This window comes from Hakea prostrata, chromosome 10 (genome assembly GCF_041222555.1).
Source record: "Hakea prostrata isolate BN-2017 chromosome 10, UWA_Hpros_2, whole genome shotgun sequence".
Classification (NCBI taxonomy): Eukaryota; Viridiplantae; Streptophyta; class Magnoliopsida; order Proteales; family Proteaceae; genus Hakea; species Hakea prostrata.
The window spans coordinates 9660499-9676612 of record NC_142609.1 but is presented as its reverse complement, the minus strand read 5'-3'; the positions used below and the strand labels follow the sequence as shown (position 1 = coordinate 9676612).

At 42.5% G+C, this 16114-nt stretch overlaps 2 protein-coding genes across 2 annotated transcripts; both read right to left on the bottom strand.

The window, feature by feature from the left end:
* Positions 1 to 334: 334 nt before the first annotated feature.
* Positions 335 to 8376, bottom strand: LOC149001827 (uncharacterized). The gene is given in 8 exon segments (XM_089137720.1): positions 335 to 488; positions 1134 to 1228; positions 1858 to 4706; positions 4751 to 5112; positions 5368 to 5643; positions 6010 to 6756; positions 6758 to 7103; positions 7668 to 8376. Coding segments are annotated over 6 exon segments (4953 nt in total). The 5' UTR covers positions 8309 to 8376; the 3' UTR covers positions 335 to 488; positions 1134 to 1228; positions 1858 to 2125.
* A 6828-nt stretch (positions 8377 to 15204) lies between these two features.
* On the bottom strand, positions 15205 to 15780 carry LOC149001826 (uncharacterized). The gene has a single exon (XM_089138586.1). The coding sequence runs from the start codon at positions 15778 to 15780 to the stop codon at positions 15205 to 15207; it is 576 nt and encodes a 191-aa protein (XP_088994712.1).
* Positions 15781 to 16114: the final 334 nt, after the last annotated feature.

Genomic DNA, 16114 nt, shown 5'->3' with positions numbered 1-16114 from the left:
GTAATGAATGGAATCATTGTTTACTGTGATAAAGTTCCAATCCATGAATATTTGCTGCTTCCATTACAAGGTCTGACTGAACCATATCATGGTATCAAGCAATATTTGTTTCAATGGATGTGGGCATCATAATACTTTTAGGCTTTACCTTGGATGAATGGGGTTAATATCATCACGAGTTCAAAATGCTCACATAAGGTTGAAGTTGGTTTACTCTACACTGTATGATCCACGATTGCTCCTTGGGCAAAATTTTTGCAGGGGCCAATAACACTGTTGCTTTATGAGCAAAACTATCATAAATTGAAAAAGAAAAAAAAAAAAAAACAAAAAATACCTTTCTACATTGCAAAGAACAAATTGTGGAGGATGGCTTCTTTCACCAAGAACCCTTTTATACAGAAGGAGCATCAATAGACTTCCACATTTCACTGCCCTGCCTTCTTCAAGTTCCTTTACTACTTAATCCTACTTAATCCAATCAATGCCTGCAAATATATCAGCTCAACAGTTAGGAGTATAAGGGATGGATATATCAATCTTCCATGCATACTAATTATATCTTGCAACACATTAGGTGGTCCACAAAAACAACAGGTTATACAACAATGTAGCACCAAAATTAACAAGCCCCAATCAGAAATTTAATGACTTCCAGCCTGAAAACCAAAAAATATTGTTCAGCTAAAGCCTAAAGGTGATCTAGTATAAACACTTAATAGGCTTCAATGGAGTGAGACACCATCATTCATTGCACTAGCATAAAGCTAAAAGAATTATCAGAAGGGAAGTCAGCAATTGAGAGAAGAATGAGAAACAGGAGATAAACAATGTCACAACTGATACCCAAGCAATGCTTTTGCAATGAAGACCACCAGCATAACTAAAAAAATTTCAAAAACATAGACCAATTCCTTCTATTTTATACTGCAGATAAGTGACATGAGGTCCCAAACAATAATCACTTAATATCCACGCCAAAGACATATTCAAGGTCGTAGCAGATACCTTTGCAGTGCAAATCTTTGTCATCTGATACAAAATCATGACAATGCTCTATAGCTACGGTAATTATGGATAAACCAATAGCAATTATGCCAAAGAAAACTACAACATGGAGGTGTGGACTGTACCTGAATTCTTCATTCTTCTCTATTGGTATATTCTCCATACTCATTGCCACCAGACTCACCACTATAAGAGAGCATACCATGTCTTGGTACATCATCTTGAAACATAAAGATGGAAAAAGATGAGCCAGCTAGATGACAAGGGAAACCGAGACTTTCTATATTTCATATATGATACATGTCAGTGTATGAGAGGTAAAAAATATAGAGCATATTATGGTATGCATTGGTAGTTTTATGTGATATATGAGATACTAATGTCAATAGGAATGAGTGTGTTATTTTGAGCTGCTTAATAATGTGGTCATATTTTCAACTATAATAAGTGTGTCAGTTTGAGCTTCTTAACAAATGTGGCCGGGTTTTCAACTATCTTATTTGACTTGAAAATGGACATCTCAATCTGAAAATTTTCTTTATGAAGCAAGGAAATGTCTGCCTTCACATAAACATGTCCAATACGATGGCATGTTTTCTGGTTTACAGACGTGCAATAATCTAAATCGTTGGTGTCTAAGTGAAGTTTATAACAGTATCTGCTGATGATTTCAGATCTGATTTCATGGATTTTAATTGAACTTGAGTTGTATATGGTCAAATTTAGGTGGAGAAGATTTTACCCTTATAAAAAATAAAAATAAAAATGACGAAATTTGAGAGAAACGGGAGTAAGAGATTAGGGATAGAGACAGGGTTGCAAAGAAACAAAAAGTGAAAGAGAGTGTACCTGCAACTGCAATGCTTGAGAGTCGATTCATCACTATTGGTCAATAGAAATGCATCCATCGATATTCAGGTACTCTGATAACTTCTCGCAGCCTTCAGTTGATAGGATCTTCAGCTTCTTCAAGTTGGACAGAGATGGTAACGTTTCAATAGAAATGCATCCATCGATAGACAACTCCTCTAGATTTTCCAACCTATCGAGGGGCTGAATCCCAAGCAACTTCTCGCAACCTTTAGTTGATAGCCGCCACAGCTTCTAAATGTGTCTATCAATAAACGAGCCCTCTACACTCCAACCTATCGAGTCCCTGGATTGTTGATAACTTCTTGCAATCTCTAGTTGATAGCTTCTTCAGCTTCTTCAAGTTGGCTAGAGATGGTAACGTTTCAATAGAAATGCATCCATCGATAGACAACTTCTCTAGATTTTCCAACCTATCGAGTCCGTGAATCTCAAGTAACTTCTCGCAGCCTTCAGTTGATACCCACCGCAGCTTCTTCAAGTTGGACAGAGATGGTAACGTTTCAATAGAAATGCATCCATTGATGGATAAGCTCATTAGATTTTCCAACCTATCGAGTCCGTGAATCTCAAGTAACTTCTTGCAGCCGTTAGTTGATACCCACCGCAGCTTCTTCAAGTTGGACAGAGATGGTAACGTTTCAATAGAAATGCATCCATCGATAGACAACTCCTCTAGATTTTCCAACCTATCGAGTCCGTGAATCTCAAGTAACTTCTCGCAGCCTTCAGTTGATAGCCACCGCAGCTTCTTCAAGTTGGACAGAGATGGTAACGTTTCAATAGAAATGCATCCATCGATACACAAGTCCTCTAGATTTTCCAACCTATCGAGTCCGTGAATCTCAAGTAACTTTCTGCAGCCTTTAGTTGATAGCCACTTCAGCTTCTTCAAGTTGGATAGAGATGGTAACGTTTCAATAGAAATGTATCCATCAATAGACAACTCCTCTAGATTTTCCAACCTATCGAGCCACTGAATCTCAAGTAACTTCTCGCAGCCTTCAGTTGATACCCACCGCAGCTTCTTCAAGTTGGACAGAGATGGTAACGTTTCAATAGAAATGCATCCATCGATACACAAGTCCTCTAGATTTTCCAACCTATCGAGTCCGTGAATCTCAAGTAACTTCTCGCAGCCTTCAATTGATACCCACCGCAGCTTCTTCAAGTTGGACAGAGATGGTAACGTTTCAATAGAAATGCATCCATCGATAAACAAATATTCTAGATTTTCCAACCTATCGAGTCCGTGAATCTCAAGTAACTTCTCGCAGCCGTTAGTTGATAGCCACCACAGCTTCTTCAAGTTGGACAGAGATGGTAACGTTTCAATAGAAATGCATCCATCGATACACAAGTCCTCTAGATTTTCCAACCTATCGAGTCCGTGAATCTCAAGTAACTTCTCGCAGCCTTTAGTTGATAGCCGCCGCAGCTTCTTCAAGTTGGATAGAGATGGTAACGTTTCAATAGAAATGCATCTATCGATATACAAGTCCTCTAGATTTTCCAACCTGTCGAGCCCCTGAATCTCAAGTAACTTCCCGCAGCCTTCAGTTGATAGCGACCGCAGCTTCTTCAAGTTGGACAGAGATGGTAACGTTTCAATAGAAATGCATCCATCGATAGACAAGTTCTCTAGATTTTCCAACCTATCGAGCCCCTGAATTGTAGTTAGTTTCTTACAGTCGGTGAATTGTAGCCTCTGTAGCTTCGTCAAGTCTGAGATATTTGGAAATATTTCTATTGAGATGCATTTGTAGACCATCAGTTTTTTCAACTTTCCTAATCTGCCAACAGTCGGGATCTCGGTTACCCGCTCACTATGAGTGAGACTTAGATCTTTTAGGTTCTTCAAGGGCGAGAGATTCGGTAGTAATTCTAATGATCCAGAATTAGTTATTGTTAACTCTTCCAAGGATTCCAACGATGATGCCTCAAAGAAGTTAATCACCACTGCTGTTGGCGGGGCGCTTAGTGCCTTCATGTTGGATAAGTCCGTTACTACTCTCAAGGGAGGTGGGGACCTCCACTGGAGCTGCAGCTTTGTCAAATACTTCAAATCCCTGAGCTCCTCAATTAATGACCCATCATCATCTAAATCGATTTTTAATTCACACAATCTTTTAGGAAGTTTTCTAATTCTCAATGATGGGCATGCACATACATCCAGTATCTTGAGGGAGCCCAATTTTTCTAGGCCCACAATATCTGATAACTCATTGCAGTACCCAATTAGATTCTCTGAAGCCGATAAATTTGGAATTATACTTAAAGAGTTGCAATTGGATATCCTTAACTCTTCCAAACCCTCAAGGCCTTCAATTTCAGATAAACCAATGTCCTCCAGATCTAATTTGCACAATTTTTCTAAGCATTGAAGTTTAGGCAATTTTGCCAATGAGCAGCAGGTCCGCATCTTCAGCAGTTGTAGGGAATCTAATCCTTCAAGGCTTTCGATTTTGGCTAGCTTGGAGCAATTATCAATTTTTATGCACTTTAAACTTCTCATGCCCAAGAATCCTAATATTTCTCCCAGGTTTTCACATTCATAAACCTCGAACCTTGTCAAAGTTGAGGGAAGATGAGGAATGCATTGGAGCTCAGGACACCATCCTAAAGTGAGAGACTCCAACCTTGGAAGAGCATCAATGGTAGCTGGTATCTCCACCAGATTGGGACAGTCCAAAAGGTACAATTCCATTAAATTTGTCAAATTTGGTAGACTTGGTGGGAGTGATTTCATTGTACATCTCGAAGCGTCCAAATATCTTAAACTTGGAGGAAGCTCCAAGAGCGGGATTATGTCCCTCTTTCCAACTCGACTACTTCTTGGTTGTCGAATATAATGATTATACACACCAAGTACTCAAAATTTGGATGTTTGGCGGGTATGGTAGCCGTCTCTCGGGAAAAGTCAAAGTGTAGCTCTGTTAAGGCTTCCAAGTGGACCCCCCATCCTTCTGGTAACTCACGGATTTTTGTCTTTTGAAGGTTAAGAATTTTGAGAGAACTCAACTCACAAATGTTATTTGGGAGACACGTTAAATTGCGGCAACTACTCATGTTCAATGTGACTAAACCCTTAAGATGACCAATGGATTCATCAACTTCAACCAAATTGTAACACTCATCAATAAGCAATACCTCCAACTGTTTATATGTTGACAAGTTTGGAATTCGGGATAGTTTATCACATCTACTTAGCTTCGGAACTTTAAGAGTTAATACCTCCGCGTAACAAAACAACAACTCGATTATGAGATATTAATTAAAGGATGACCCTTATACATACGTACAATAGATGGCAACAAATTACAATAATTTCAAGATTAGAAAGGGAAAAGCAAACAAAAAGAAGAGAGGAGAGGAGAGAGAGAGAGAGAGAGAGAGAGAGAGAGAGAGAGAGAGAGAGAGAGAGAGAGAGGGGGGGGGGGGGGGGGGGGGGGGAGAGAGAGAGAGAGAGCTCTTTTCTTAGAGACCTACCTCGATATCTCGCCAACCTTTCCAATTCGCTGCGATGTCACTCCCAGACAAATCAAGAACACACAATCTCCTTAGATTCCTTGGTACAAATTGCATAGGGCATCCTTGCCAACTAAGGTATCTCAAGTTTGGAAAGGAATGCTCAAGGTTTCCAGCAACCTTGACACGAATAAGCTCAAGTATCCTTAGTCGAGTCATTGAACCGAATCCTTTCACGATCGTAGGTTTTGTATCAAAATAGTGATTATACTGGAGTCCTTCGAATTTCTCCGTCCCCTGCAAAACAAGCAAAGTTATCAACATTCACAAAGCTTACTCACCATCCATGTATAATGGAATAACAACCCCATTCAAGTCATTAGAATATTAAACTGGATTGAAAGCTTAAATATCATAAGTTGGGCTGTGGGTGTGGGATCCTTTGAACCATGGATCCACCCATGCATGTCTGCCATTTGATTTCAAACGCTACATTTATTTTAAAAGATATCTTTAGATAAAACTACGTAGATTCTAATTCTTTAAATCATCGGAATTAAAAAATAAAAAATAATAATAATAATAATAATAATAAAAAATAAAAAAAACACACACACACACACACACAAATTTAGATGTATTAGTCGTTTATTGAGAACAAACCTCTTGAGTACTGAGTATTTCCTTTACGTCCTCAAGTGACCATAGCCTACTACGTTTCCCCGGCTCATCAAAGTTTTCTTGGCGAACAATTTCCCTTCCAAGGTCTCTTAGCTGATCATGCATGCTAAACTCATTTCTTTCATTAATCTCAATGAGTGACTTTAGGCAGAGATTTTCAATTCCTAAATGTGGGGCAAAGTCAGAGCCATCCCATATATAAGATGCAGTGTCTTTCTCCCTTCCAATAAAAAAGCAAGCAATATCAAGAAACATCACCTGCTCCTCATGATCTAATCCATCATAACTTATTCTTAATGTCTTTTGCACCTCTTTGTTTAGGTTGTTGGCTAACTTCTTCACTACATTTTTCCATACGGATTCTTGTCTTAGATATAAATTTGAACCAGTAACCTTAAGTGCCAAAGGAAGTCCTCCAGTAGTCTTTACCACATCTCTTGAGAGTTCCAAATATTCTTCCGGAGGATGGTCCATCTTGAAGGCATGCCTACTAAAAAGTACAAGTGATTGATCTGGATTCATTTCATTGGGCTTGTATGGGTTGTCCACTCCAAGTTTATCTAAAACACGCTTGTCCCTTGTGGTAATAATGATTTTGCTTCCAACGCCAAATGAGTCACCCTCCCCAATTATTGCATTCAAATCAGTAAATTCATCAACATCATCAACAATGATAAAAACTTTTTTACCAGAAAATCTTTGCTTAATCATAGCAGTTCCTTCATGGACAAGTACCAATGTTTGTATTCTTCTTGTTCAAGATGTTGTTGACAAGTTGAATTTGCAAGTGGATAATTCCTTCTTTTGTTTTGGCAGTTTCTCGAACATCTTCTAGAAAGCAATATCCTTGAAAATCATGATAGACTTTGTTGTATACACACCTGGCAATTGTTGTCTTACCAATACCCCCCATGCCATGTATGCCCACAATCCCTTTGGACTCAAAGCTTAGCAACTCCTCTATTTTTTCTACATGAGAATCCATTCCAACGATGTCCTTTGAAATAATCACAGGGATCTTGTCTAATTTACTCCAAACTTTATCGACAATTAATCTTACCAGCTTCCCTTCATACCTGCATTGTTCAAAAAAAGAGAAAAATAAATGAGTTGAATGAATGATGATATGTATATCTCCTTCTTTCTCATTGAAAAGCCATTTGTTAAGAGAAGATAAGTGAACGTCGCAGGTCTTTGAAGAAAAAAAGAAAAAAAAACTCCAGCAGCAAAACCTTAAGGTCGGTCAGGTCACTAGTGACCTTTCAAAATTCTATTAATTGCAGCAATGGTGTCAATTTAAAATTAAATTGAATCAGGCCGAAGTTTTCATATTTTTTGGTTCTGATTTCCTGGTTACTCAAATAAATCCTTGCATGATATCAACGTTCAGAGAAGACTGACTCAGAGCCTAGCAATCAATGGAAGGGTCACACTAGGCTAAATCTTTATATACCAAAGGAAAGAATGCAAATGCAAATTATCTAAATTGGAGAGAACGATGAACTTTGAGGAGCTTGGCCGGGGTGGGCACTGAACAAGATTTCAGGAATCAACGACTCTGAAACTAACCCAGTGCAGACCCTCGAGTTTTAGAGAACCATAAGCTATTAATTTAAGGCAAAATAGCTCTTCGGTCTTACCCATCAGCAGTGTTCTTGAGATCCCAGCCCTTCAATTGACCAACGTCTCTCAAAGCCTTCCTCCACTCCAATAGAGTCTCTTTGTCGATTTTTTTCTGATGATGATGTTGGAAAGCGGTCCCATAGCTACCAGTCTGGTTCCGAACCTCTGTTGGATTTACATGATAGAAAACAGGGAACACTATCATTTGTCTTTGGCCTTCCTTCTTCCTGCATTTGGAGATCTCGGAGAGTTCACGAAGGCACCACTTGCTGGAAGCATAATCTTTTGAGAAGATTATAATGGCAACTTTGGACTGACGGATTGCAGAGAGAAGTGCCGGACCAATCTCTTCTCCAATTCGAAGTTCTTCATTGTCTCTGAAGGTGTGGATTCCCTTACTGTCAAGGGCTTCGTAGAGATGATCAGTGAAGGTGGTGCGGGTGTCAACACCTCTAAAGCTCAAGAACACATCGTATTCCTGCCCAGAGCCAGAAGAGGTGGAATCTGAGGAATCACAGTCTTGTGTGGCAGAAGATGATGCTTCATCGTCGTTTCTCGTTGCAGGAGGAGCATCATCAGTAACGCTGTAGAAGAGTTTCTTTAGAAGAAGAAGAAGGACGAGTAGAAACCCTCCGACAACACAAAGAAGAGCATACATTTTTCTCCCCTTAATTGATTTCAAGATGCGGATGAGATTTAAGAGCAGAACCTGGAAACTGACTTAATTGGTTTTATCACTTGCCTTTCTTATCACTGCTTTCTCACTGATATTCGGCTGGAAAGACCACAAAGATACGAAGAAACGAAATGAAATGAAATGAAATGAAATGAAGTAGCTTGAACGTTCAAGGGACTTCACCCACTGCCTCAAAGTCCAAGATGGCAACACTTCACTTTGAATAAAATCTAACGCTTGATATATCACCATATACATTTGAACGAATAAGTCAGATTTTACCATTTTATTTTACCAATACGTTTCAATAGAATAAACAATTTTATTTTAATGAAATACTTAATATTTTTTAATTTAATCACAATAAAAAATATTAATCATTCACAACTAACGAGGACAACTTATTATATATAATATATCATCTACCACTTTGTCTTTTTCTGTCTGTCCACATATATTATTATTTACACGTAACATCCCATCATGTACAGTGTACTTCCTTCTACTTCTACTTTCTTATGTCATTTTCGTGATCAACCCATTTGATTATGATAATGTGTTTCTCTGTACTTTTTTATATCATTTTCATGGGCGAATGCATTTAGAACAATAATTTAACTTGAATCTAATTTTCTTCTGATGCGGATCAATTATGCTTCTGGATCCGACTGAGCCTCCTCTCGTATTCGGGACGATGAGTCCTGCAAGAAAGGTTAGATGTGGCCGACTTGTGTGCCGGGCAGCCGCCTCCGATAGCAAAGTTAGATGATGAACCGAATGAGGTCTCGTGCAAAAGCTACACAAGATTATGCTCAAAGTGTATTGGTTGCTTACCGGAGGGGTAGATCTGTGCATTTATAGTGTGGGTGTTACCTTTTATGTATTTGGTAAGTTGACCCGACAAGAGCCGTTACCTGTCCGGGAGATCTCGTCTTTCGATTATTAGTTCCTGCGAGGTAGCCGTTTTAGTTGATTTATCCAAAAGAGTGTGACTGCCTTACTCGCGATGCACGTACCGATCAAAAGGGTCGGTCAAGTCCCGATTAGATGTGGAGCCCCAATCGGGTTTTACCTGTTGACCCCCGAACTGGTGAGATGACCAGTTCGGGTCAATTCTTTAAACCGGGTGAAACCCGACCAACATGATAATATACAAGCTTCGGGTTATACCCGTTTGGTGCTCATCTTTCCGTATCATAAGCCCCCTATCCCGATCGTTGCTTGCGATGTTCGGGATAGCTAGGAGGTTGGAGCAAATTGTGCCTCGGGAGATTCCAGAGTACCCTTTAATGGACGCATTAAATGCCTGCGAACTGAAGTGACCAGCCGTTTTTCGTAACGGCTGCCCTCCAAGACTTCGCCCAACCTGGGATCGACACGTCAGACGGCTAGGCGTAGGCTCATAATGAGAGCATCGGGGGAGGTGAACCGTCTCCATTTCGTAACCGTCGATCATTAAGAGTCGTAACCGTCTGATCAAGAAATGTAACGCCTCTTCCGGCAATATAAATAGGGACCTTCCCTTTCATTTTCTTCCTACTGTTTTCTTTGCTCTCGACTAAGAAACGCTCCCGACTGACTTCTGAAGCTTCTCAAGCCTTCCTTGCCTTTAATCAGTAAGTTTCCTTTTCTTATGGCCCCAAGGAAATATAAGGCCCCGAAGAAGCCAAAAGTAAGCTTGAGAGGGTTTAGGTATCAGAATAAAGTTCTCGTTCCCATCTACCGCGATAGGCGTCGTCTGGCCGAGGGTTATACTAGTGAGGGTGATAGTGATCAGACCAAAAAGTATAACCTGACCGGGGATCGTCTGAAAGAACTCCACGAACAATCTTCTGACGAGGAGAAATCCAAATCTCACAGTTGTTCCACCCAGGACGACGATCCTCGGCTCCTTATTGAGATCCAGGAGATGTTCCGCAAGGATAAAGAAAGACAGGAGATGCAGGTCCCGACTGCACCCCCCGTACCCGATGAAGTAGAAAATGAGGTAGAGGCTGAAGTAGAGGCCGAAGTAGAGGCCAAAGTAAAAGCTATTCCTAGTGTGGAGTCTCGGGATGGTCCCGCTCATAGTTCAAATTCAAATATTGCCCCCGCTTCTGATTCTGCTACTCCTTCCGCCCAGAGCGCCTTGAGACCCAAGTCTACTGCCACTTCCCGGGATCCTCCTACTTCATCTGCTCAAGCTTACCTTCGGACAGATGTCCCGTCTACATCCCCATCCCGAGTGTCTAGATCAAAAGCTCCGCCCCGTCCACCTTTTCAACGTCCCAGCGGTTTCCGGGGGCCATTCCCCCGTAAGCCCGATTGTAGGAAGCTTGATTCCACAGCCTTGGAGTTGCTTCAATCAGAGCCCCTAAGTCCTTGGCATATTAACTTTGTCCAGAACTCTTCGGGACCTGAATTTTATCTCTGCTCCCTGTTTCCCGAAGATCTGGATAGATTTTTGTTTAGTTTTGGTATACCTGAGGGATATCAGGTTATTATCCCGACTGATAGCCAAAGGGTGAACAGTCCTCCCGAGGGATTCTATCCCTTGTACTATGATGCCTTCATCGGGGGGCTACGTCTCCCGTTGCATTACATTTTTGTTGATTTTTTGATCACTACGGGCTCAGCCCATCTAACTTGAGCCCGAATAGCCGGCGAATCATGATCGGATTCGTCATCTTCTCGTCATAATGTGGGAGTGTTCCCGACTTTCTCCATGTTTCATCGGTTCTACTCTCTCGCATCCGCACTCCCAGCGTGGCTGGTTTTTCCTTTCAAAGAGGATTTCTTCATCTTTCCAGGGTAGCTTTATCCTGAAAGACTCCCTCCCGTCCACCACTAAGAAGTGGAGGGAATTCTTCCTTTTCTTTAAACCTCCAATTCTCGAGCCCTTCATAACTCAATTCCAAGAAGTGTCTAAGGAAGACATTGAGATGTTAAATAGTCCAATCAAACTGGATCCCGACGACGAAAGATGGGTCGGGATCATTAACCAAGTGGACGATGACGAGTTTTGCAGTCCATGGTTATTCCATGGAATATGAACTCGTACTTCGAGAGATGGGGGTTTTCCCCGGGTAAGCATTTATTTTTATCGCTTGTTCCCGAGTTCATTCTGTGCTGACCTGATTATATATTCTTTGCTTTGCAGTGAGTCATAACATCTCTGATGATGATTTGATGGCGATGGCCCTCGGGAAGATGGACGAGGCCAAAAGAAGGAAACCGGTGTCCAACACCAAGCCTTCATCCTCGGGAGTTTTGAAAACAAAGACTCCCGCAAAATCCTCAGCCCTCGCGCCAACAAGGGTTGCTGCCCCGAAAGGCCAGGCTTCTGCGACCGTCGGTACAGTTGGGGCTGAGAAGAGTCCCAGAAAGAAGATCCCTTCCTCGGGATCTGAGAAACGGAAGGCTGATGGGACTGTTCCTCCTCCCAAGAGAGTTCGTATCGACGAATCAGCCCGGGAGGTGGCGCCTTCTTCCACTAGCGATCCCCATTTCAACACTGTCTTCAGTGACTCGGGATATGCCGAGACGTGGCTCAACGAGGCCACGAATGACGCCGATCAGGTGTATCTGCAGAACCTCCCAAACAGGGAGTTTTTCAAAGAAGGATTCAGGTATTTCTCCTCTTTTACTCCCGACTCAATATTCCCGTTCATATCTAACCAGGGGATACTTATCTTTCTTTTAGGTATGTTGCTGGAGCAGTACACATATTTTCCGAGTCTCTTCGAAGAGCCCGGGATCAGGCCAATCAACTGGCGCTGGCCGAACCGCTCCACGGGGAGTCAAACGTTCGGGCCCGGGCTGCCATTACTGAGAAGGAAGAGGCAGAGAAAAAACTGAAAGAGGCCGAAGAGAAAGCGGCCAAGTTGAAAAAGGAGAGGGATGTTCTTTCCAAAAGTAAAAATAAATATAAAGGGAAAGTAAATGACCTCGAAGATAAGGTCGAGAAGGTTACTGAGGATCTGAGGGCGTCTGAGGCCTTCTTGGTGGCAGAGAAGAATGAAAATGCCCAACTGAAGGATAAGCTGAAGGAGCTTGAGACCTCGGGAGCTGAAACCTCAAGACGGGGTGTGCTTGAGGACTACTTCCAGACTCAAGAATTTAAGAATCTTTCTTTGGCCATCGCTACTCCCGCCTTCAAAAGAGGCATGCGCATTGCTTTTAAGAAGGTTCTCGAGCAGACGGATCTTCCTCGTAATTAGAGTTAGAGAAGCTCCTGGACCCTCAGATTTATGATGAGCTCAAGCGCCCCCGACCTGAAGGCCTCCCCGAACTTGAATTCTTCCCTTTCCCCGATGCACTCGGATTACATTGAACCTCTTCCCCAACCTTCTCCCGAGGAAGAAGTAGGAGAGGAAGGAGTTGATGAAGATGAGGGAGAAAATGCTCGGGGAGAGGCTAGCAACTTGCTAGATGATAATTCAGAGAGAACTCTTGCGGAAGGAGAAGGTCAAGGTTCCCCAGCCGTCACTGCAAGCATGCAGGAGTCTCTTGAAGGTGGGGTCGAGGCAGCCGCCAGAGAGGATCTTCCCGAGGTTCCAGATGTACAAATTGACTAATGATTTTCAAGACTTGCTACCTTCTGATTGTCTCTTTCTCTCCCGATCCCAAATTTTGTAACCTTTTTATGAATGAATCAAATATTTTGCCTTCGTTTTCCGTTGCATTCTTCTTTAAGGTCGAAAATAAATGAAGGGTCATACGGGAGGGACCCGATTGACTGGTATCTTTCAAGAAAAGATGTAAGTCCTTTAAAAAGGAGTAACTAATCAAACGGGAGTGACCCGAGTGAATGGAATCTTTAAGAAAAGATGCAAGTCCTTTAAAAAGGAGTAATTAATCAAACGGGAGTGACCCCGGGTGACTGGTATCTTTAAGAAAAGATGTAAGTCCTTTAAAAAGGAATAACTAATCAAATGGGAGTGACCCGAGTGAATGGAATCTTTAAGAAAAGATGCAAGTCCTTTAAAAAGGAGTAACTAATCAAACGGGAGTGACCCGAGTGAATGGAATCTTTAAGAAAAGATGCAAGTCCTTTAAAAAGGAGTAACTAATCAAACGGGAGTGACCCCGAGTGACTGGTATCTTTAAGAAAAGATGCAAGTCCTTTAAAAAGGAGTAATTAATCAAACGGGAGTGACCCCGAGTGACTTGGTATCTTTAAGAAAAGATGCAAGTCCTTTAAAAAGGAGTAATTAATCAAACGGGAGTGACCCGAGTGACTGGTATCTTTAAGAAAAGATGTAGATTCCTTTAAAAAGGAGTAATTGTAAACGGGATGGACCCGAATTTATTGTATCTTTTCTTAGAAAGATATGGTCTAATAAAAGACGTAGGCACAAATGGAACAAACCCGATGCCTATAATGGTTATTGGTAGAACTTTCTCAAATTGGTGGAATGCCATGAACGATCAATTGGTTTTCCACTCTCCACATTCTTCAATCGGTATGATCCCGACCTTGTTTCTTTTTCTACCAGGTAAGGTCCTTCCCACGTTGGAGTTAACTTTCCTTGATTTCTCGGATCCGAAGCCCCAAGATCGTCTCAAAACCAGATCCCCGATCGATATCTTCGGTTCTTAACCCGAGAATTGTAGTGATGTGCTGCTCTCCTTTGGTACAACAGATTCTTCTGTTGTGCTCTTGTTCGGGCTTCTTGCAAAAGATCTAAGTTCTCCCTTAGTCCCTGATCATTCTGTCCTTCATCAAACGCATCATAACGTAACGATCCAGCCAATACTTCCACGGGAGCTAAGGCTTTAGTTCCATAGGCTAAACAAAAAGGGGTTTCGCCAGTCGGGGTTCGCACCGTAGTTCTGTATGACCAGAGGACGCTCGGGAGTTCCTCGACCCACATTGCCCGATTATCCTCCAACCTTTTTTTGATCCCATCGAGAAGCGTCCTGTTGGTGACCTCCACCTGCCCATTGCTCTGGGGGTAGGCAACCGAAGCGAATCGATGTTCTATATGATATCTCATACAGAAGGATTTGAACCCTGCGCCTTCAAATTGTTTACCATTGTCCGTCACCAAGATCCGGGGTATCCCGAATCTATATATTATCTTCTCTTCAAAAAACTTTTCCATCTGTTTCTCCGTGATGGAAGATAACGGTTCGGCCTCGACCCATTTTGTGAAGTAATCTATTGCGACCACCATATACTCCCGATTTTTGGGAGCTTTTGGTAGTTTCCCGACAAGGTCCATTCCCCACATTGCAAATGGCGTCGGGTTTGAGACAGATATCATGGGGACTGCTGGTAACTTCGGGACATTAGCGTGTTTCTGGCATCGCTCGCATTTGCGGACATACTCAATCGCGTCCTTTTGTACTGTAGGCCGGAATATTCCCGACCTTAATACCTTTTGTGCCAACGCCTTCCCGCCCATATGTGCACCACATATCCCCTCGTGGATCTCAGCCGGGCGTAACTTGCCGGGATGGCCCAACACATCTCAAGAGAGGATTTGTGAACGACCTCCTGTACAGCTGGTCCCCGACCATGGTGAACCGAGCGGCCTGATTCTTGACTTTTTTCCTTTCCTTTGGATCAGTCGGGAGAAGGTCGTCCCGGATATACGCAATCAGAGGTGTGGTCCAGTCTGGTTCCTTATTGATCTCAAAGGTTTCTACCTCCTGGATACTTGGGCTACTTAGTTCTTCAATGTAAACCGCCGAGTCCAAGTTTTTGTAGCTTGCCATTGACGATCGGGAGAGTTCATCCGCGTTTTCATTTTCTTTTCTTGGTATCTGTCGGTATGTTACCCGTTCGAAGAAAGTTTGAAACTGTCCAACCTTGACTAAATACTTAGCCATTCTTTCATCCTTTGCTTCATACTCCCCCTTGATTTGGTTGACAACCAGTTGAGAATCACTTCTTACTTCCAGCTCCCGAACCCGAGGGCTCGGGCCACTCGTAAGCCTGCTATGACAGCTTCATACTCTGCTTCATTGTTTGAGGCTGGGAATTTAAACCTTATAGCATAGCTAATAGTGAAGTTCTCGGGACTACAGAGGGTCAAGCCTGCTCCCGATCCTGAAACATTGCTCGAACCATCAACATGCAGAATCCACAAGTCGGATACTCCAGCCGTTGGTATTTGGTCGTTCCTCTGTGGTAGGGTGCTTTCGACAACAAAGTCGGCCAGTACCTGAGCTTTTATGGCCGTCCTCGGTCTAAACTCGATCTGGTACTCGCTAAGCTCCACGGACCACCCGACCATCCTCCCTGCCACATCAGGTCTTTGTAGTATTTTCTTTAGTGGAAAATTAGTCGGGACTATTATCGGATGTGATTGGAAGTAGGGCCTTAGTTTCCGTGATGCCACGAGGAGCGCCAACGCCTGTTTATCGATGTCCGGGTACCGTTTCTCAGCATCTATAAGCACATGGCTCACATAATAGATCGGGTTCTGAACGGTATCACCCCGAACCAAAACTGCACTGACCGCCATTGGCGAAATTGCCAGATAGACCGTAAGAACTTCCCCCAGCAGGGTCGGGCCAAACAAGTGTTGTCCCGAGATAAGTTATAAGGTGATCAAAGGCCTGTTGGCATTCCGGTGTCCAAGTGACTATTCCCGAGCTTGACGTAGTTTTCAAGGCTTTGAAGAACGTGTTGCACTTTTCTCCCGGCTCGGGATATGAACCGGTTTAAGCGGCTACCCTCCCGGTTAAACACTGGATTTCTTTTATTATAACGGGTGGTGTCATCTCGATCGGTGCCTGGATCTTTTATGGATTAGCCTCGATTCCTCTTTGAGAAACCATGAACCCAAGGAACTTTCC